Raw genomic sequence first — 23,771 nt, forward strand, 5'->3', positions numbered from 1 at the left:
ATCAATGTTTTGAGGGCATAATTTTTTGGTCTTTGTTTGTAAGTTGTTTTAAACTATATTAACGTTGTTTTGCTTCTTTGCCAGATCTTGATTTTTAATCTTTAAGTTTTTTGGAACTTTTTACTAAGTGTTGCAAAAAGTGATTGTTGGTATGTGTCAGTGTAAAAATCATCAGTTATTACAACAGGATCGCAATATACACAATAATTGCTAACAATTTGCAGGACTCGCTGACAAACAGTTATGGGTTTGACGTGATAATGTTTTTCAAAAGCAAAATGTTTCCTGATTTTCATTAGATTGGACCAATTTTCCAAAAAAAACGAGACAAACAAACCAAAATATCTATGGTAGCGCCACTATGCTTTAAAACCCATTTGTGTTTGCTTGCAAACATTGATGGTAGCTTGTCAAACATTGTATTGTTAGATGCTAAATAGGACATAGAATATACAAAAGGCAATAAATAACATAGCCATCATTCTGGTTTCTTTTTAGGTTGTGGTTTCCTTTCCCATTCCGGATTTACGATCTGACGTTCAAACTGATTGGTTTTCATCTGTACATCTAAGACCAGATAAACTGCACCTAAACACTAGTCACCTGAAGTTTTCTACAAATATTAATGGTAAGCAACCAAAAATAAGTGTAGAATCCTAAATAAAATGGGCAACATTTAAGAAAGTGATATCTTATGTGTAGAGTTTACAAGTTGCACCATGGAAACAATAGATTTCCACTTTGAAATGAATCAGATCCTGATTTCCTATTCAGATGACACTATGAAGTAAGATGAATAACAAATATATTTCGCTTATGAAAGCGACTCCAGCAGCTTATTCAAATAGACTGTAACTGATTTTATAATCTGGAAATGAACGTTTCAAACTATTTTTATATTGTATGAAAGATGGAAATGGTTACAAGAATGGTAATAGGATAGCGAATGATTTCCACAATCAATTTACGAGGATTTAATAGCTGCTTTTATGTTCTTGTGTAGGTCACCGTTACCATTTCTAAAAGCTTCCACAAGTGAAGGCAACTTACATCAACCACACATACATGTATGTTTTTTACTAATTTATAATATCTTCACATAGGTGCAAAGTACACAGTGGCTGAATAGTGCAGCCATTTCTGGCATTTTAAATGGATTTTTTTGGACCATATAAGTGATTTAGTGCAACAGCTTAAAATTTAAATCATTATGACAGTTTTTGTCTTCAATTAAACCTCTTGCCACAATGAACAAGTCGAATTGCTCAGACCAGCCATACTCAACCAGTGGGCCATGGCCCACCGAAGCATTTTGAGGTGGGCCACAGACCAATTAAAAAGTTTTTTTAAAGAATTTACTTTCTTTTGTGTCACTATACTCAATTTTACAAGAGTAATGGGAGGAACTGAAAAGGGATGTAAATTTATTTGATTTAATCTATTTACGGCATAAAGTTAGTTCGAGTGTCTGCAACGCTTTATGATGTAATAAACTACTTGGTGATTACAATAAAGCCAGATAATAGCTGCATATCAACTGTCCAATTACTCGGTCATGACTGAAAGTGCTTGATTAAAAGAAGGGAAAGTACTGTTTTATGAATAAACAATTAATCTGTTTAAAATACGTTCTGCATTTTTTTTTGTTCTCAGCCCAATTTTTGGGTTTTTTTTCTTCCATAAAAATTTACTGTGCTACAGATTTTTGTGCAACGCAGATGGGCACAAAAGAAAAAAAGGTTAAGACCCACTGGCTTATACAGACACAACAGATGAGAAGTTATTACTTTGTATATAATGTGAAAAACAAAAATGTTAACTAGATTTTTTTGGCCTTAGTTTCATACAATACAACTATGTTGCCATACCTTTAATTACCACATTGTTACAAAGCATCATTTTATAGCCAAATTAAAAAAAAAATGTATCCAACTCTGACTCCTATAGTACAAAAATAAAATTGGTACATTTTTTAAACAATGTCCGAATTAGCTGAAATTTGGACAGCCTGTAGAGTTTGACATTTGTATGTGTCAATTGTTGTGTTAAACCCTGTCACCCTAATATTTACCCCACTAGCCCCCGAAAGTGTGTTAAGTATTTAAACAATGTCCGAACTAGCTGAAATTTGACACTTTGTTGAATTTGGCATTAAAAGGTGACAATTAATTTGTGTCAGCCTGTAACTCCACTATTTACACCGCTAGCCCCCTAAAATGGGTGAATTTTTAACACAATGTCCAAATTGAAAGAGATTTAGATAGCTTGCAGGGTTTGCCATTTATAGCTGTCGATTGTTGTGTTTCACCCTGTAGCCCCAATATTTACCCCACTAGCCCCCTAAAATGGGTGATTTTTCTAAACAATGTCCGAATTAGCTAAAATTTGGATAGCCTGTAGAGTTCTCCATATTGTAGGTGTCAATTATTATGTTTCACCCTGTTGCCCCAATATTTACTCTGCTAGCACCCTTAAAATAGGTAATTATGGGTCCCCTTCCCTTAAGGGGACACATATTGATTTTACTTTTCTCCCTTTTTTCCTCTGAAAGTTTGTCCATGCATTTTTTGGATAAAATGTTTGATGGATTTGGATGAAACTTTTACAGATGGTAGATATAGTCATGTAGATTTGCCATTTGTTTTGTTTGACTCGATAGCCCCACAAAATGTGTAAATTTTTAAACATTGTCCGAATTGAATTAAATATGGACAGTTTGATTATTTTACCATAATTAGGTGTTGATTGTTGTGTTTCATTCTGTAGCCCCAATATGTTTCCCACTAGCCCCCTAAAATGGGTAAATTTTTAAACAGTGTAAAAGTTGGAAGAAATTTGACCAGTTTGTTCATTTTGCCAGTTATAGGTGTATATTGTTGTGTTTCATTCTGTATTACCAATATTTACCCCACAACCCTGTAAAATGAGCATTTTTATGGGTCCCCTTTCCTGAAGCTCTTTCTTTTTTCTGTCTAACGCTCGTTTGTAACGCTCGTTTGGTCAAGAAAGATTGCTTCAATTTTTTTCTAATTTACACATGTTAGTTAATAGTAGGAATTTGATCCTCCTGAAGTTTGAACGTGATTGACCCAGCGGTTCACCCACAGGCCCTAAAACATAATTTTTTTAAACGCTGGCTTGTAACGCTCGTTTGGTCAAGAAAGAGTGCTTCAAATTTATTCAAATTTGGACATATGTTAGTTATTATGGGTCCCCTTCCCTGAAGGGGACACATATTGTTTTTGTCTATATTTTTTTTTCTTTTTTTCCATCTAACGCGGATTTGTTCCCACGTTTTGGTCAAGAAAGAATGGTTCAAACTTTTTCAAATTTACACACATTATAGATATTGGTCTAAGGATGACCCCATTTCATCCCTCAGTTCAACCACAGCCCCCAAAACATGAAATTTTTGAAATGGCTATACTTGCTAAAGCAGATGCTTCTGGAGTTTCATACTTTTTTAAATGTTACACTGCAGCATATTTTAAAGTATTTTGTAACTTGAAGTTGTATATATCCATTTTTACCCCTTTACCCCCAAATATTTGTTTGTTTGTTCACATGTTAATGAGATCAGAAATACAAGACTTAACCTGCTAAAATTTTAAACAGCTGTGGATGGGGTGCTCCTTGTTGGCTGTTAAATTTTAGTGCAATCGGCTCAGTAATTACTCTTACAGCCCCAAATATGTTTTTACATGCTGTCTTTTGTCAAATTTGTGCTCGCTCAGTGCACAGCTGACGCAATGAGAGTGATTGACGATAGTGGCGCATGGAAAAATGCCCCCGGTTGATGCATGAACGCAGTCCTCACTTGACCATTTTCTCACTGGTTGGAATTAAGACGTTATGATGTTAGTTATATTGCGCTGTAAATGTTAATGTAGGTCAACTTATTTGTGTTTCGAAACGCAGAGCGACAACGCAGCACGATTTGTTACACCTGTGTAATGTGACTTCTCAAACTGAAAGCGTTAATAAAACTGGTTCATAACAGGTTTTGGACATAAAAAGCCCAGCTAAGCAGTCGTTTTGTTGGTATGTAGAAACTTAACGGCGCCTGGGAACGCTATGTGCGGATTAAAAATCCTAATTCAACAAACAAAGGGCTATTAGGAAAAAAAATGTTGAAACGTTGTTAAAAGTTTAAATAATTGGACTCATCCATTTTCCACCTCGTGAAAACAACTCGCAACTCCATGTCAAAAAAGCCCAATTGGGCGCGAAAAGCGCAAACCTGGCCACTGAAAAGCGAATATCTCTGCCTCGTGCATAACTGGACATGCTATCAGGCAGTCTTTTTACACTGTGCAATTAATTGTTGTATCACACAGTTTTGTGTCTTATGGCGGTTAACGACAGGCCCCTCCTGTCACGATCGGCGGCATATCTTTATCTAATAACATTCGCACGCCTCGAGAAAATGATCGACGCTATTATCGCATAATCCGGTTAAATCGACGCTACTATCGCATAACCCGGATTATCGGATAATCCGGTTAATAGCATCAAATGTCCTTGGCAAATCGATGATGCGATTAACCAGATTCGTCTGTATGCTAAAGAATTTTACAACTTTTGAATCTTCTGGTGGATTTTAAGGCTATATCACTCTGGTCCCAGGGGAGTGATTCACTGATTGACAGCTCAATGCTCAACTGGTAATAAACAAGCTTGCTTTGCAGAATACAATTGTATGCTTTTTTGTTGGTCAGAATTAGTTTATACTTGTGCGTTAAATACATTTTTTTAACTCAGTGTGTTGATCTTGATAGTTTGACTTTTATTGTTTTTGTGTTGTTCCGCCATATATTAACCTTTTTGCGTTTTGTGTCGAATCGTCAGCTTGTAACATACATTAACACAAAGCAACACATTGACAGAAATAAATCCGTGAAATTGTGGATAACCTCAGTTTTGTTTCACGCTATGTTTACAATGGAGATAGTGATTACACTGACAGAAATGAAACCGTGAAATTGTGGACAACCTTTTTTTTGTTTATGCGCTTTGTTTTCACCCAGATGCGAAAAAAAGAGTTTGTCATTTATAACTTACGATGCGATATGGTGCTCATTTATATAATTTCCTACACAAGCTTGCTTGGGTAGTTTAGAAGCAATGGCCGAAATAACGAAAAGTGCGGACTGAAACGAAAGTTTGTTTACCACAAATCTGTTATAGTTTGTATCCATATAGCATAATTATTTCTGCAGACTTGTTTATCACCCTGGTTAAACTCATAGCACCAAAACTTATAGTTTTTTTGGGAAAATGCATTATTTACAACTTTGCATGTGTGTGGATGTGGGAGACCCATGAGTTTTTGCCTGTAGATATAACTAAAGTTATAAAACACAGTGACTAATATTGGACTGATTGTATATATATTTATATATATATCTTAAGAAGATGGTCACAGTGTATGTACAATGGCAATATGTGCTAAGCCACCTTTCTTGTTTTTAAATAGTGTCCGGATTGGATGAAATTTGAATAGTTTGTTGACTTTGCCATTTAAGATGTTGATTATTGTGTTTCAGCCTGCAACTGTCTTTTAAAATAAGGCATACTTATGACAATGTCCAAATATATATTAATAAACCCTGAAATGCATTATTTACAACCTTGAGTGATTGGGGACCCATGAAGTTCTGAAAAAAGTCAAAAAATTGTCAAAATTTTTAGAATAGATCAAAAATTGTCAAAATTGTTTACAAAGTCAAATTTTTTTACAAAGTCAAAATTTTTTACAAAGTTAAAATTGTAAATGGCCTATTGTCTACTTATTGTGAATCATAAACCATCAAGTGAGTGAAATAATTAGGTTGATATGGCATGATGCTCAACACACCTCAAAACTTGCAAAATTTTGGTAGGTCCCAAGTCATTTTATGGCATCTGCAGGTTATGTGCAGCTCTTGCTATGGTTTTGCTTTAGATACTTCATGTATCTTTCGATTAGACAAATTTATTGAATAATTTTCGTTGTGTCTTAGCTGCAGTTTTTTGGCAGTGATTTTTAACTAGCTCATTTCCCTTTTCAGAATATAGACTAGGTCTGTGTTCAGATTTTTGTCCTTCTGTTAGACTTTTGCACATTCTTTTACTCTAGTAGATTAGCCTACAGCCATATTTAACTTTTTGTACAACAATGCGAAATTTCCCTACTTGAATTCTTCATAGGTCAAAATTTTGTCAAAACAAAAGTTTTTTAAAGTCAAAAATTGTCAAAATTTTCAATTTTTAGGTCAAAATTTTTCATTTTTTAGGTCAAAAAATAATCGCCCTAATAATAATGTTTTGAAATAGGTATATTGTGTATGTGCAATGGCAAAATGTGCTAAGTCACCCTTCTAGTTGTTAAATAGGACATAGACTATATACAGTCAAAGTATGTATAAAGCCACCTTTGTAGTTTTTCATCGGTATTGATTTGATCCTTTAACTCAGTGGTCACCAACTGATGGTCTGCGAGGAGTTTGTTACCAAGCTGTACTTTTTCAGGTTAAATGCTTTAAAACAATTTGCCCATGTATCCTAGGGATGATAAACTAACTTAGGCGTTTTCAGTGCTGACTATTTGAAGTTTTTTTGAAGGCTGGTCCATGATAAAATTTTCAGTTTTAAAAATGGTCTGTGGTACTAGTTGCCAACCTCTGCTTTAACTGACTAATTCGTAAACACAAAGTTTTGAACATTTGTTTGCAGATAAAAAGAAGTTCAAAGTACTCGAGTTGCAATTATGAAAATGTGACAAAAGCTGGCAACACTGATCATGTAAATAACATCAGACAAGACTTTGACTTTAAAAATAAAAACTTTGAAAAAGACAACTGTGATTCACTCCCGACACCTTTTTCCCAGCGTCGAGTAATATATAACAATGAGGAAGTTAAGCGGCCAGGTATGTAAGTTTGTGTTGTCACACAATTAATGTCTACAAAATCTGCTTTTGTAGGAAATCCAGACGAAATGCAACACTTTATTGAACACTGCACTCATACTTCACAGTTTGCTATTCATATTAAATTGCCAACTGTAGTGATAAACTTTCCATGCAAAAATGTATTTGAAAGTATCTACAACCGCCTATGCAATGACTTGGTTCTGTGGCAACCGACACACTTCCCCCCTGACAGTACTTCATATGGCAGTTTGAGCAACATGCAATTGCCCTTTTCGCAGCAAATTAATGCTGGTTCAAATGTGTTTTATTCATTTGACACACACAACAAGTAAGAATGTTATTTTTCCATTTTTTAAGGACTTTTTCAAATGAAAACTAACAATCTTGCTTTTGGTAACTTCTATGTTGATACGACAGTGCTGTTTGTTGTTTTTAGATACTGATTATGCCTAACAGTTAAGTGAAATATTTTATACAAAAAATATTTTTCTTAAACACTGGTGGATGACTTCAAAGTTTTTAGTCTGATATGTTTTTTTGTTATTTCAGGGATTCTCAGTTTGGATCCGGTGATGAAGATGATGAAACATCAACAAATCAGGAAGTTACTCATAAAATAGGCGGTCTAAAGAGTTTAGCAGCAGTAGTTGTTGACATTGGAAATGGGAATATTTTGATGAACTGTGTTTCTGACCATTCAAGGAGCTGTTTTATGTTTGAGGTAAACATGATTGATAAAGATAGGTTTATAATTTTAGCTGGTGGAAAGATATCTGCTTTTATTATTTCTAGAGCAGGGATGTCAAACATGCGGACCTCCAAGAGTTTTTGTGTGGCCCACAAAGTAACTTTTAGAAGTGATGTGTTTTACTCAGGTGAAATACCCTGTCACACCAGTGAGTTCACATGATACAATCACTGTCTATTGGTGGTATATGCAATGTTTTAATAGAATGATCAAAATAACCCATCTTTAGAATCTGCAATTGCGATTGTTGCATCATTGTATGCCATTTTTTTCATACAAAGCAATAAAGGACGGTTGGTTATTTTACTCTGCTACAGTGTATGTCTGTTTGTTATTGATTATATTGCTGTTTGGATCGACTGTGCTTTGTTGCTTTGTGTGAAAACAATGGGCTATTTTGATTATCCTATTTAAATGTTGCATATACCATTAAAAGAAAATTATTGTATAATGTCAACTTTCTGGTCTGAGAGGGTATTCCACCTGAGTAAAACACATAACTTCCAAAAGTTACTTCGCAGCTGCACAAAAACTCATGAAGGAATCTAGGTCTAAATATAAAAGTTGTTCAAAGTTATTTATTATTGTGGGCTGCATGTTCGGTTGTCGCCTGAACCTATTGAGTCATGTGTGTTGCTTCATTTGGTTAGATGATGGATCGTTTGCTTAACATTTCAGTCAAACTGGGGTATATTAATAATGAACAGTTATTTATATTTCCCAATGCCACTTCTTCTGCATAGCTTTGTATTGTGCTATGTGCAATGACAAAATATTTGCTCCAAAAACGCTAAATATTTTTAGAAATTACATTTTGCAGGTCAGTGGTGGCAAGTTTTGCTCTTGTTTGCAATACCATGGTGACAAAAACTTGGACTATATTTCATTTCATGCCAATGAGATCAACCTTTTCCAGAAGGTAAAAATAAAATAAGACAACTCACAAGCAAAAGTTGTTACCTGTTGCTCTTAGGTTTAGAAAACAATAAAGTTTGTGATACTATTGACAAACATATCTTGGTTGTGGTTTATTTCGCCAAATAATAAAGTTGGTGGTAAATGGGTAAATAGCATATAGATATAGAATATGTAAATTTTCAACATATAGATAAGCCACATTTTTGTCCACAAATTTTTGGTTTATTTTTTATGCTATTATTATATAGCTGGATAATACAACTCAAGGTCTTGATCCACCTATAGATGATAATCTATTTGAGTTACTTGTTGCTCCATCTACAGGTAGGATATTATCTTGTGGTTAACAGTACTTTTTATGGGTCCCCTTCATCTATTTGGACAGATGTTGGTTATTAACCCGAATTTAGTCCTCCTGAAGTTTGACCCGAATGACCCACGGGCCCCCGAAACGTAATTTTTTTTAAAATTACTGTACTGACAAAAGTACATGATGAAGAAGTTTCATGCTTTGTTGTTTGGTGCAATGTTTGATATTCTAAATAATTTTGGATTTACCCATTTTAACCCATTAAACCCCGAAATATTCGTTTGTGTCTAACGCTGGTTTGTTCAACATGTTTGGTCAAGAAAGAGTGCTTCAAATTTATTCAAATTTAGACACATGTTACCGTATATACTCGCCTATAGGTCACGCCACCGTATAGGTCGCACTATTAGATTTTTGTTAAAAAAGTGTAGTTTAGAGTTGACTCGCACATAAGTCGCACTGAAAATCTAGGGATTTAAAAGGCCCTTAGCCTAGCTTTTTTGCATAAATAACTGGTGCAATTGGTTGTTTTCTACCATTGAACTGCATTGCATTGAAACGGCAAAACTATGTTTTCTCAACAAAGCGGGAAAATCCAACGCAAGATGAGGTGACGCATGTGCGTGTGCGCTCATGAAACTGTCTCGCATTGGTATGTGCGTGCACGAGCGCATGCACCCGTATTCGATAGCACATTTCCACTAGAATTCGCGTCTATAACGCGCACCCTTAATTTTTTTATTGAAAATTAGTATGAAATTTTGCGCGTTATACTCGAATAAATACGTTATATCCACCCAATAAGCCGACCGGAAAACACGGTACTTGCAATAGCCGAAAACTTTGAATTTTGTTCCGACTTGGTGGCGATTTGCACTTATGTCGGGCGGATAGGTCGCACCTATATATTTTTTTAAAATATAAGGGAAAAAGTTGCGACCTATCCGCGAGTATATACGGTAGTTATTAATCCAAAATTGAATTGAAAAAATTTGAAACTTCTGTACTGACTAAAGAACATAATCTGAGAGTTTCATGCTTTGTTGGTGCAATATAAGGTATTCTAAAGAATTTTGTAATTTTTGATTGGATTTGGATTCACCCATATTTACCCCTTAAACCCCCAAATAATAAGTTTTAGTTTCAGGCCAGAAATACAAGCCCTAACGTGCTGAAATGTTAAGCAATTGTTTGCAGTGGTTATTATGGGTACCCTTTCCTGAAGGGGACACATTTTATTTTGTCCATATTTGTTTTCTTTTTTCTGTCTAACGCTGGCTTGTAACGCTCATTTGGTCAAGAAAGAGTGCTTCAAATTTGTTCAAATTTGGACAGATGTTAGTTATTAACCCGAATTTAGTCCTCCTGAAGTTTGACTCAGAATGACCCAAGGGCCCCCGAAACGTAAATTTTTTAAAATGGCTGTACTGACAAAAGTACATGATAAAGAAGTTTCATGCTTTGTTGTTTGGTGCAATGTTTGATATTCTAAATAATTTTGTACCTTTAAAATGGATTTTCCCATTTTAACCCATTAAACCCCGAAATATTCGTTTCTGTCTAACGCTGGTTTGTTCAACATGTTTGGTCACGGTATTGTTGAACACTAAGGACACTGCATGCTGTTAAAAACAGTGTCAAAAAGTCATTAAACGGTCGTTTTTGCGAAACAAGTTAAGTGAAAAACAAGTTGTTATGTATACCTGTGTAGCAAACAACTTTTTTATATAGTGTCTAATATAACACTTAAGGCTTTCTAGGAAAATTTGTGTTTAAAACCTGCTTGAACGACAATATCAAGGTCAAAGCAAGAGATTAAATTGAAAGTATTTTCCCCTATCTGTTTTCACCAATTTTTTGTAATTATATGACAATAATGATGCAAAAAGAATACGGAAAAGAACTTTTGAAGTTAAGTTAATGCTTTGTAAAAAATTTGTCCTTAAGAATCTAAAAATAACCGCAACATAGGTTTACCGTAAATCCGCATAAACACATGTGTGAGGACCCATTCGTTTTTGCTTGCAAAAACAATCATATATGTAGATAAAATTGTGCATAGTATAGTAAATTGGTAAATATCGTATAGAATATATAAAATGGAAGTATATCAGAAAGCCACTTTTCTAGTTTCAATTAACACCTATGGGTAAGTTTTGTAATTATACTTGTATATTTCATACTTGTATATTTCTATTGCAGGTAACAATAAAGAAGGAAACATGATAACTCTTGCTGTTAGGATTGAAGCTGAAGCTAAACAACCAGTTAAGCAGTACCTGTTGTCCTGTCTAGTAAGCCAGGCTTCAATGAAGCACATGTTTGCTCCCGCTGGACAAACCTGGTTTGAACAGGTGATGAATGCATTATTACAAAAACTGACTTCAACGTTTGTCAACTTCACTCATTATAGGTCCTCTTCCCTGAAGGGTTGATTGATGCATCGCAAAGTGATTTAAGCATGTTCTGAATTATGGGTACCCTTCCCTGAATTTGGGTAGCAATTTCACTACTAAGGGGGGAGATTTCTAAATTACTAAACTGTAATATACACAAAATTACGAAGCTATTGCAATCAACTGTCCAATGCCTCAATGTTATTATTCTGACTTAAGATATTGTTATTTGATGGCTGTATGTTTTCCAACATTAGTTACTAGTTAGCCCATACAGCATAAGGTGTTTTTTTTGCTTACAAACAAAACATGCTCATCAAACGATTATCAATTTTTGGTTCTTTAATTGTTAGTGCTTTTTGGGTTAATGCACACAGCATTAATATCCGGTATAGTAAGCCTATTTCCGAATGTAGAAAATGCACTCAGTTACATTTTTAGGTTAAACTTTTAAAGTAAATGATGTGTTTTTTGCTTGTTTTTTTTACGTAATTCAATCAAAGTTTGAGTTAATTTAAGCAAATTCATTTTATGCTTTGGATTAAATTATCTTTCTCATCTAAAAACCTCATTGCCTTTTTATCGTTCACACAGGTTTGGGAACCCACTTTTTACTGCTACAAACCATTTTTTTGTTAAATGTCGAACAAATACCCAAAATTTGGTAACAAATATATATCCAAACATGTATGTAGGTGGTGTATGTGGGTAATCAATAAATAAGATGAAATATATGTAAAAATTACAATTATATAGAAGATACAATTTTAAAAAATATCTATTTTACTATATTGCTTTCAGCTGCTGGCATTCTTTGATGTGATGGATGCTCCAATATTGGGGTATGAACCCCCTCCTGTGTTGACAGAAATGCATTTTCATGTGCAAGATTCAGGCATTACCTATAAACCAAAGTTCATGTTCCCACCACTTGTATCAGTTGTCACAATTCAATCTCTTTCAATTTCATCAAACATAGTAGCATTTTCACTGGAATCTGTCCTACAAGTTATTATTGACAATGCTGCAGTTTATATTAGCAACAGGTAAACTAATTTGTGGTTCAAACTTGTATGTTTAACCCCATGGCTGGGGAGTCTGTAGTCTGAACCATTTATTTTGCTTCTGCTTAAATTAGATGTATTTTTGGTGCGATAAAAGGTCCTTAAATGGTTGTTTTCAGCTTGGCCGCCACATGACAGGAGGTCACTGAATTTCAACTTGTAGGTTCGCAAACACAGTTAATAATTATGGGCCCCCTTCCCTGAAGCTGGCTTGTGAGACGCGTTTGGTCAAGAAAGAATGCTTTAAATTAATTCAAATTTACAGAGATGCTAGTTAATAATCCAAATTTGATCCTTCTGAAGTTTGACCCCGATTGACCCAGCGGTTCACCCACAGGCCCCCAAAACGTTTTTTTTTTTTTAAACTCTTTTTTTTTAAATTTTTTAAAATGTCTGTACTGACTAAAGTACAGCATCTTGGAGTTTCAGCTTTGTTGTTTAGTGCAATGTAAGTTTTAATAAAAAATTGTGTATCTTTTTTTCGGATTCACCCTTTAAACCATGAAATAATCGGTTTTAGTTTTTAAGGCAAAAATACAAGCCCTTTGGTGCAGAAATATTTAAAAAATGTAACAATTGTTTAGGCAGGGTATTAAGGCGGCAGAGCGGAAGTGCTCAGCTTGACGTCCGGACAGACGTTTTACTAGACAGTCGTTTGGGTGATTAGAAATCAACTGCTTTTTTGTGCAGCAATGCTGTGTCGTTTTATTGACATATCACGCACTTTTACAGTTTTGGCGAAGGTTTAACACCTAAGACGTAATTTAAACTCGATAAACGTACTTCGGTTTCGTTTAGGCTATGTTAGGCAAAACGTTGTTGATCAACATAAATATGAAAAAATAAACTTAACTTTTTTGAACGCCGCGATAAATGGTCTTTAAATTCTCGTTGTCAGCTTGGCCGTTGCATAACCACGGGTCACTAAAGGTCAACTTGTAGGCATTACAACACAGTTAAGAATTTATCGTCGTAACGTAGCTTCTTTATTTTTGACAAATCAGTTCAAGAATCAGTACTTAAGTTATGTATAAATTAGGCAAAACGGTATTGTTAAACACTAAGGACTGCATGCTGTTAAATTCATTGTCAAAAGGTCATTAAAGGGTCGTTTTTGCGAAGCAAAGTTAAGTGAAAAACAAGTTGTTATGTATACCTTTGTAGCAAACAAGTTTTTATATAGTGTCTAATCTAACAGTTGTGTTTAAAAACTGATCTTGAATGACAATATCAAGGTCAAAGCAAGAGATTACATTGAAAGTATTTTCCCCATTCTTTTTCCACCAATTTTTTGTAATTATATGACAATAATGATGCAAAAAGAATATGGACTAAAACTTTTAAAGTTTTTTTTTTAAAAAGTTAATGCTTTGTGAAAAATTTGTCCGTAAGAATCTAAAAATAACCGCAACATAGGTTTACCGTAAATCCACATAAACACGCGTGTGGGGACCCATTCATTTTTGCTTGCAAAAACAATCATATATTATATGTAGATAAAATTGTGTATAGTATAGTAAATTGGTAAATATTGTGTAGAATATATAAAATGGAAGTATATCAGAAAGCCAAGCAAAGTTAAGTGAAAAACAAGTTGTTATGTTACTTATGTATACCTTTGCAGCAAACGACTTTTTTATATAGTGTCTAATCCAGGGGTGGGCAAACTTTTCAGTGCAAGGGCCGCATTCAAAAGTTCTTAATCTTATCGGGCCGCATAGTATTTCACCAACGTCCGCCAATTGCTTGCTTGTTTTTGTTTTAAAATAACTGGTGTAAAGAATTTGATTTGCATCATATATATACCATTTAAAGCCACCTAAAATGCTCAGATTAATAATTTCTAACTTGGTGCATAAGTTTAGCTAAACGATGCTCACTGTTTATGATGTCATAATGTGTATTGTGACGATTGCGGTGCCTGTTTTTTCGCTTTGCGCACAATAAGCGGATGAAAAGCCTGACACATATAGTTACTAGGCACAAACTTGTCTCCGAGGCCGCAGGTTGTGCACGCCTGATCTAGCTCAAAATATTGACATAGCATATTTTCAGCTATGTGCAAATAAGTTTGTTGTCACTTGATTGGACAAACATGGGTTGAAATTGAAACGCTACATTTGTAATTGTTTCACACTAAACAAGCATTTAAACAACAACGTTTTTGGTTAATAAATTCCTTGCGCCAACATTAAACAACGCAAGCCGCTTTTAGCATCCATCTTCAGGTCTTGTGCGGGTCTGTGTTAACGATTCAGAAGCCGTTTTTTTTTGTCCGTTTGCAACTGCAACGACCTAAACTTGATCCAAAGTGACCAAAGTTTTGGCGTCAAAAGTGCAAAGTCGGCTGTATTTGAAAACGTGAATCGCTTTTCCTTTTATCGAACGAAGAAATTGTGTCAAGTGACGATTTGCATAACAACGTGGCAGAAACAACAGGCTAAGGGACGTAAAAAGTGTTCCTAACTATTGCACGGGTACAGATACTGCACATGGTATAGGTATCGGCAAGTCGCACCCACATATTTATGGGTCCCCTTCCCTGAAGGGGACACATATTGTTTTTGTCTATATTTTTTTTTCTTTTTTCTTTTTTCTTTTTTTCTTTTTTCTTTTTTCTTTTTTTCTTTCTAACGCAGATTTGTTTCCACGTTTTGGTCAACAAAGAATGGTTCAATCTTTTTCAAATTTACACACATTGTAGATATTGGTCTAAAGATGGTCCATGTGAATTTTGACCCCGTTTGATCCCTCGGTTCACCCACAGCCCCCCAAAACGTGAAATTTTTAGCGCGGATTTGTTCCCACGTTTTGGTCAAGAAAGAATGGTTTAAACTTTTTCAAATTGACACACATAATAGGTATTGGTCTAAAGATGGTCCATGTGAATGTTGACCCCGTTTGATCCCTCGGTTCACCCACAGCACCCCAAAACGTGAAATTTTTAGCGCGGCTATTGTTCCCACGTTTTGGTCAAGAAAGAATGGTTCAAACTTTTTCAATTTTACACACATTACAGATATTGGTCTAAAGATGGTCCATGTGAATTTTGACCCCGTATGACCCAGAGATTCACCCACAGGCCCCCGAAACGTAAATGTGTCTAAAGCTCGTTTGGTCAAGAAAGACACTGTAGGCAGAAGTACCAAGAGAGTAACTCACTGGTTTACGATAGCGGGAGGGCTCAGCTTGACGTCGGACAGACGTTTTACGAGACATCGTTTCAGTGATTAGAAATCAGCTGTTTTGCACAGCAATGCTATGTCGTTTTATTAAGTTATCACTCACATTTTTAGTTTTGGCGAAGGTTTTACACCTATGACGTGATTTAAGCCTAATAACTGTGCTTCGGTTTTGTATATGTCAAGAAAAACTTTGTTAATAAAAGTTAAGATGAAAAAATTAACTTGACTTTTTTGCCAAATAAATGTTTTTTTAAATGCTCGCTGTCAGGTTGGCCGCCGCATGATCACGGGTTACTTAAGGTCAACTAGTCGGTATTACAAACACAGCTCAGAACTTTCTTCATAACGTAGCGTTTTTTTAACAATCAATTTAGGAGTCAATACTCAAGGCATGTATAAATTAGACTTAACAGTATTGTTGAACACGAATGACGGCGTGCTATTGAAAACGGTGTCAAAAGGTCAAACAGTCGTTTGGCGTGTGCACCCTGAGAGGTTACTACAGGTCAATGGTACTCATTTTGCGAAACAAAGTTAAATGAAAAACAATTTGTTATGTATACACTTGTAGCAAATTGCTTTTTAATTTAAAGTGTCTGTAACACAACTGTTACAGCTTTCTAAAAAAAATTGCCCGACCTTGGAGGACTATATCTGGGTTAAAGCAAGAGATTAGATTTAAGTCTTTGTTACGTTTTTTTAATGTTTTTGTAATTACATGACAATAATAGTGCAAAAAGAATACGAACAATTTTTTTTATTGTTGGGTTAATGCTTTCTCAAAATTTGTCCTTGAGAATGTAAAAATCACCGCAACATTTGTTTACCGTAAATCCGCACAAACATACGTGTGGGGACCCATTAGTTTTTGTTTACAAAAACAATCATATGTGTAGATCAAATGATGTGTATAGTAAATTGGTAAATATCGTATAGAATATATAAAATGGAAGTATATCAGAAAGCCACTCTTCTAGTTTTTAATATTTTTTAAAATTCTATGCCTGTGCCTGTAATACTATTCAGCGTTGTTCGGTAACTTTCTTTTCAAAATTTACCAACATTTGGCGGGCCACATCAACTCCTTTGCCGGGCCGCATGCGGCCCGCGGGCCGTAGTTTGCCCACCCCTGGTCTAATCTAACAGTTGTGTTTAAAAACTGAACTTGAAACACAATATCAAGGTCAAAGCAAGAGATTAAATTGAAAGTATTTTCCCCGTTCTTTTTCCACCAATGTTTTGTAATTATATGACAATAATGATGCAAAAAGAATACGGACAAAAACTTTTAAAGTTTTTTTTTTTTAAACTTAATGCTTTTCGAAAAATTTGTCCGTAAGAATCTAAACATAACCGCAACATAGGTTTGTCGCAAATCCACATAAACACGCGTGTGGGGACCCCCAGAATTCACCAATTTTCACCCCTTAAACCCCGAAATAATCAGTGTTATACATGTTTGGTCAAGATAGAGTGCTTCAAATTTATTAATTTACACAGCTCTTGGTTATTGATCAGGTTTAGTTTCTGGCCAGAAATACAAGCCCTAATGTGCTGAAAATTTAAACAATTGTTTGCAGTAGGTTACTTGTTTAGTATTAAAAAGTTTGCCTTAATCGGCCAAATAATAACCTTTGGGCTACCATTATATGTGGACACTGTCAGTCGGATAGAAGTCCTAAGTGAGTAATTCACTGGTTTACGATTAAGGTGTTTTAGTGCAGAGCGGGAGGGCTAAGCTTGACGTCCGGGCAGTTTTACGAGACAGTTGCTTCAGTGATTAGAAATCAGCTGTATTTGCGCAGCAATACCATATGATTTTATTAAGTTATTACACACATTTTCAGTTTTGCTGAAAGTTTCATACCTAAAACATGCTCTAAACTTGATAAACTTCGGTTTCGTATATGCCAAGCAAAACCTTGTCACAACATAAAGATGAAAAAATTACCATAAAAAGAAGAAAATGGTCTTTGAATTCTTGATGTCAGCTTGGCCGCCGCATGGCCACGGGTCACTAAAGGTCTACTTGTAGGTATTACAAACACAGTTAAGAACGATTTTTCATCATAACGTAGCTTCTTTATTTAAAAAAAAATCAATTTTAAGATTCATTACGTAGTAATGTTTAAGTTAGGCAAAATGGTATTGTTAAACACTAAGGACTGCATGCTATTGAAAACTGTGTCTAAAGGTCAAACAGTCGGTGTTTGCAGTGTGAGAGGTTAATACAGGTCAATGGTACTTGTTTTGCGAAACAAAAAACAATTTGTTATGTATACTTTCGTAGCAAATAACTCTTTAATTGATAGTGTCTGTAGAACAACTGTTAAGGCTTACTAGGCAAATTTGTGTTTAAAAACTAACCTTGGACGACAATATCTAGGTCAATGCAAGAGGTTAAATGGAAAGTATTTTTCCATTCTTTTTACTGTTTTTTTTGTAATTATATGACAATAATGATGCAAAAAGAATATGGACAACACTTTTTCAAAGTTGGGTTAATGCTTTTTAATAATTTGTCCTTCATTATCTAAAAAGAACTGCAACATTTGTTTACCGTAAATCCGCACAAACACGCGTGTGGGGACCCATTCGTTTTTGTTTGCAAAACAATCACATGTGTAGAACAAATGATATGCATATTAAATTGGTAAATAGGATATAGAATAAATAAAATGGAAGTATATTAGAAAGCCACCTTTCTAGTTTACTTAAGTGATTAAGGAAGGTACTCTAGTTGTTGACATTACTTTTTGACAGTGCATGTGAAGATAAAGATCTATCATTTGTGTGTGTGCTGAATTTAAATGTTTTGGAAATCGTTTTGAAACTTTCCAAGCAACACTGTATTGAAATGGATAAAAAAGGTAGTGATGTGTTGTTGTATGTTTATCAACATCAGCTTAATCTAAAGTAGTATTGCACATTTAGATGTCATGTTTCATCTTCCAACAATTGATTTGGAAGTTTCAAACAATGAAATTCACTTACACACATGTGCTGATTCATTGGCAGCTCTTGGTAGACTGGTTAGATACATCTCAATTGATGGTGATGTTAACAATGTTAGTAAGTTATCAACTGATCAGAGCACTTCAACTCAAAAACTGTATGCAACCAACACCACTGAAAGTGCAGAAGTAAGTACTACCAACTGAAAACCTTTTTGTGGGTCCTCATCTTTAAAACATACACATGGTTCGATTAAACTACAAAAACAATGAATGAAGTTTTTATTAATTCTATCTGCATTGGCTAAAAGGTGAAGACAACCCTATGTGAAAGTACATATAGTGATGCTGTGTCTGACCTCATGGCTGATGCTATGGAAGAAGTGCAAAACGAATCAAAAGAAGAAAGGAAAAAGTGGGTAGCAAAGTGTTGTCTTTCAAATAAGTATTTAGATAGGAGATATTTGTAACTGCATAAAAGTTTTATAAATAAACAAGTGTTTACTTTGTGTTTAAAGTTAAAACATTTCATTTTTTCCATATGGAGGACTAGTCTGTTTTTTGTTTATGCTGACTATTTATGGGTCCTCTTTCTGAGGGGTATTTTGTTTTGTCAGTACTTTGGTCTGACACATATTGTTTTTGTCCGTACTTTTTTGGGTCTAACCCAGTGGTTCTTAACCTTTTTATAACGTCCGAACTCCGAACCCCTACGATATTCTTCAGCCTTTGGTCGAACCCCAAAGTTACATCTTAGGTTTTAACCCGTTTTTATTGGTGGGTCGTAATTAGTTTTTGTTGGTGATGGGACTAGTACCCAGTACTCGGTATCGATGGCATCGAACGATTTCAGTGGTATCGATACTCGTACTCGGTATCAAAATATTTTGTCTCAGTTTTCGATAGCAACGTGCGAGTACCGAAAGCCGATTTACACCATAAGAATACGGGCAACTTTATGTCATTATTTGCTTCGGATAGCACAAAAAGGTTCCGCCATTTTACGTATATCTTTTTTGCTATCACATGGAGATTACATTTTTCGGCATGTGTGTGTTCACACCTGTACCCCGACCATGGCAGATAAATTAGTAAGTGATATACAACTAAGTACAACACTACACTTAAGTACTTGGTAATCGTACTCGGTATCGAAGGTATATACATGTGGTACTCGTACTCGGTAGCGGTACTCGCTTCCAAACCTGGTATCGTCCCATCACTAGTTTTTGTTCAAACGTAGTGGCAACAGTGTTTGTCATTTTGTTAAATTCTGACATAATAATACAAGCAACTTGTTTCAGAATTGCTTTAAATCCGGCAATTTTTACCAAAATGAAGCATTGTATTTTTAGCATCTATACTCAAACATGAAAACGATGGACTAAAAGTTTTTGCTGCTAACAAAATTTCCTTGTTTTTCTGCTTACGAAAAACCACACATACCATCTAATAGCGCCCAAACAGCCCTGAATTTGTAGCTTGGTGCACAGATTGAGTTGCACAGGGTGTAGATCAGTCCTAAGTGTTCCCAGTTTGGGAACCACTGCCTTAGACAGCATTTTAATGCAAAAAGAAATTGCACTCAATAGTACTAAAACGTTGCTCTATACTTCATGTTTATTTAGCAATAAAATGCCTGTTTATTTCGAAACAATTACAATTGTTGCGTTTCAACCGATGTCTGTTCTATCAATGACGTGCTACAAACGCATTTGTGTTTGACTGAAAACACACTTTAAAACCGCCGTAACTTAAACAGAGATGCGATTATAACGTTATACAAAGGTCAGGTTCTCTACGCCAGTGGTTATGGCACATGGCGAACGTCTTCGAGTTACATCTTAAATAATTTGGTTAAGTCATCCAAATTTATTCGACAAAACTACTAAATATTTGGCTTTATTCTAATTCTAACCCAAATGAACTGGATCTAGTGCATCTCTACTTACAACCACTATTGTAAAGTGTTTTTTTTAAACCTTTAGAATGAATGAATCCACCAAAACTATCCAGCCAGATGCCCTTGCTGTATGTCCATCCAGGTTTTTGAATTCACAGGTATTTACATTTGTTTGATTTGAAACTTAAATTATCTTAAATTATAAATGATTCACTCATTAAAGAGTCGTCCATATATGGGGGGGGGGGGGATAAGTTATGCATACCGAGTACATGGCCCATAAGTTTTATACTTGGTAGTGCACTGAAAAATATGTTTAAGGACAATTATGGGTCCCCTTCCGTGCTTCAAATTTACACAGATGTTAGTTATGTATCCATACTTGATCCTCCTGAAGTTTGACCCCAAATGAACCAAGGGTTCACACACAGGCCCACGAAACGTAAATTTTTTAAAATGGCTGTACTGACAAAAGTACATGATGAAGAAGTTTCATGCTTTGTTGTTTCGTGCAATGTATGATATTCTAAATAATTTTGTACCTTTAAAATGGATTTACCCATTTTCACCCATTAAACCCCGAAATATTCGTTTCTGTCTAACGCTGGTTTGTTCAACATGTTTGGTCAAGAAAGGGTGCTTCAAATTTATTTAAATTTACAAAGCTGTTAGGTATTGATCCAAATTTAAACCTCCTAAAGTTTGAAGCCGAATGACCCAACATTTCACCCACAGGCCCTCGAAAAGTATATCTGTCTAACGCTTGTTTGGTCAAGAAAGACACTGTAGGCAGAAGTCCCAAGAGAGTAACTCATTGGTTTACGATTAAGACGGTAGAGCAGGAGGGCTCAGCTTGGCGTCGGACAGATGTTTTACGAGACGTCGTTTTGGTGATTAGAAATCAGCTGTTTTTCCACAGCAATGCTATGTCGTTTTATTAAGTTATCAGTTATCATGCACATTTTCAGATTTGGCGAAGGTTTCACACCTATGATGTGATTTAAACTTGATAAACGTGCTTCGGTTTCGTATATGTCAAGCACGACTTTGTTAATCAACATAAAGATGAAAAAATAAACTTCACTTTTTTACAAGATAAATGTTTTTTGAATTGCTCATTGTCAGCTTGGCCGCAGCATGACCACGGGGTACTAAAGGTCAACTAGTAGGTATTACAAAGACAGTTCAGAACTTTCTTTCGTCATAACGTAGCGTTTTTTTTGTTTAGGATCAATTTAGGAATTGAACTTGAACTTGAACACTAAGGACGGCGTGCTATTAAAAATGGTGTCAAAAGGTCAAACAGTTGTTTGGCGTGTGGACCCTGAGAGGTTACTACAGGTCAATGGACTCATTTTGCGAAACAAATTTAAATGAAAAACAATTTGTTATGTATACACTTGTAGCAAATTGCTTTTTAATTTAAAGTGTCTGTAACACAACTGATACAGCTTTCTAGAAAAAAATGTGTTTAAAACCTGTCCTTGGACTACAATATCTGGGACAAAGCAGGAGATTACGTTGAAAGTATTCGTTTCGTTATTTTTTAATGTTTTTGTAATTATATGACAATAATAGTGCAAAAAGAATAGGAACAATTTTTTTTTTATTGTTGGGTTAATGCTTTCTAAAAATGTGCCCTTAAGAATCTAGAAATCACTGCAACATTTGTTTAACGTAAATCCGCACAAACACGCAGGTGGAGACCCATTAGTTTTTGTTTACAAAAACAATCATATGTGTAGATCAAATGATGTGTATAGTAAATCGGTAAATAGGATAAATAATATATAAAATGGAAGTATATCAGAAAGCCACCTTTCTAGTTGATTGGTGCAATGTAAGGTATTCTAAATATTTTTTTTAACTTTTCATTGGATTCACCCAGTTTCACCCCTTTAACCCAGAAATATCCAATTTTAGTTTTTGTGTACACTGGAAAGCCCAAGGGAATAATTCACTGGTTTACAATTATGGCGATTTCATGCAAAGCAGGAGACCGCTGCTTGACGCATGGACGGACGTTTAACGGGGCAGTCTTTTTGATAATTAGACATAAGCGCAGTAATGCTATGTGGTTTTAATATGTTAGCACGCATATTTTCTGTTTTAGCGAAGGTCTTTTTACCTTAGAAGTGATGTAACTGATACTTCGGTTTGGTACATTTCAGTCAAACATTGTTCATTAACATGAAGGTAATAAAAAGCCGTTAAATGGTCATTGACAAGTTGGCCGCCTTATAACGACTGACGGTGAACTTGTAGGTAACGCAGAACACAGTTGAGAATGATTTTTGTTGTTACAACATAGCTTCTTTAATTTTTACACGTATACTCCAGAAGCAGTACATAAGTTAAATATAAATTGGGAGAAACGTTATTAGTAATCACTAGTGATTCACGGAAGTTTCAGTTGACTAAAACATTTCGGTCGAATATACCTTTTTCCATGTTTTGGTTTCGGCCCAAACTTTTTCAAAAATCTTTTTTATTTGTAATATTGTGTTTTTAGACGGAAGAATATCCAGCCGATGATGAGTTTTGCATTGTAATTGACCCAGAATTGGAAAGTTGCAACCAAGACAATGAACATTTAGTTATTAATTACTTGACCAATTCACCGATTGTGCCAAAAGTAAACCACTTCAGTCCAGTCTATGGAAAAACTGATCAACTACAAGCCCCAGAACACTTTCCAATTCCAATGCAAAAATACACCATAAAGGAACTTTCATGCAAATGGTCAATTTATGGTGGTTGTGATTTTTGTGAATCACCCTTAAATAATATGACAAGTTTAAAAAAACAAAACAGATTTAAGGATTATTATTCAAAATGTGGTCAAAAGCAAGTCACAAGTGGAAGGGACAATGCACAGTTGTTAGAAATTCGACTGTTCAAGGTATTTGTGCCCAGTTGCTTTTTTGCTTTGCTTGTTCTATGTCAGTGGTTCTCAAACTTCTTCATTACTTTTTTCAAAACACTCCATTTGCCATTATACCGAGGGTACACGGTCCTTAGCCTGAATCTGTATTTCAGAAAAAGAAAAGTTGATTGCAGGGTTCTACTTTGATTTATTTTGTGGCACAAACTGATGCCAAATACTTCAACCTTTTCGCAGACCCCCCAAAATTGCCTCACAGACCCCTAAAGGACCGCAGACCCCAGTTTGAGAACCACTGTTCTATATGTTGTAGGTTTGTTGCATTAAGCCTGTCCCAAATATATTACCCTTAAAACGAAACACAAAGAAAATTTGAATTTTGTGGAAAACATAAGTCAGACTAGTCGTTGCCAATAAATACTTGCTTTAATAAACATGTTTTCATTTGTGTTAGAAAAGTATTTTGTGGTTTTAATTTTTTTGTTAAGAACCTGAA

General features: G+C 35.1%; 1 protein-coding gene across 1 annotated transcript in view; it reads left to right on the forward strand.

Annotated features, from left to right (window-relative positions):
* LOC145233718 (autophagy-related protein 2 homolog B-like) overlaps positions 1–23,771 on the forward strand; it is a 64,354-nt gene that overhangs the window by 29,276 nt on the left and 11,307 nt on the right. Inside the window, exons 11-25 of the mRNA XM_080098494.1 lie at positions 499–628; positions 703–787; positions 1,004–1,067; positions 6,715–6,910; positions 6,965–7,241; positions 7,463–7,634; positions 8,482–8,580; positions 8,828–8,903; positions 11,092–11,243; positions 12,087–12,331; positions 18,298–18,404; positions 18,469–18,677; positions 18,800–18,903; positions 20,477–20,549; positions 22,904–23,293. Coding sequence (XP_079954620.1) covers positions 499–628; positions 703–787; positions 1,004–1,067; positions 6,715–6,910; positions 6,965–7,241; positions 7,463–7,634; positions 8,482–8,580; positions 8,828–8,903; positions 11,092–11,243; positions 12,087–12,331; positions 18,298–18,404; positions 18,469–18,677; positions 18,800–18,903; positions 20,477–20,549; positions 22,904–23,293 — 2,379 coding nt within the window. The remainder of the gene's footprint in view (positions 1–498; positions 629–702; positions 788–1,003; positions 1,068–6,714; positions 6,911–6,964; positions 7,242–7,462; positions 7,635–8,481; positions 8,581–8,827; positions 8,904–11,091; positions 11,244–12,086; positions 12,332–18,297; positions 18,405–18,468; positions 18,678–18,799; positions 18,904–20,476; positions 20,550–22,903; positions 23,294–23,771) is intronic.

The sequence above is a fragment of the Phallusia mammillata genome, chromosome 6, assembly GCF_965637545.1.
Source record: "Phallusia mammillata chromosome 6, kaPhaMamm4.hap1.1, whole genome shotgun sequence".
Classification (NCBI taxonomy): Eukaryota; Metazoa; Chordata; class Ascidiacea; order Phlebobranchia; family Ascidiidae; genus Phallusia; species Phallusia mammillata.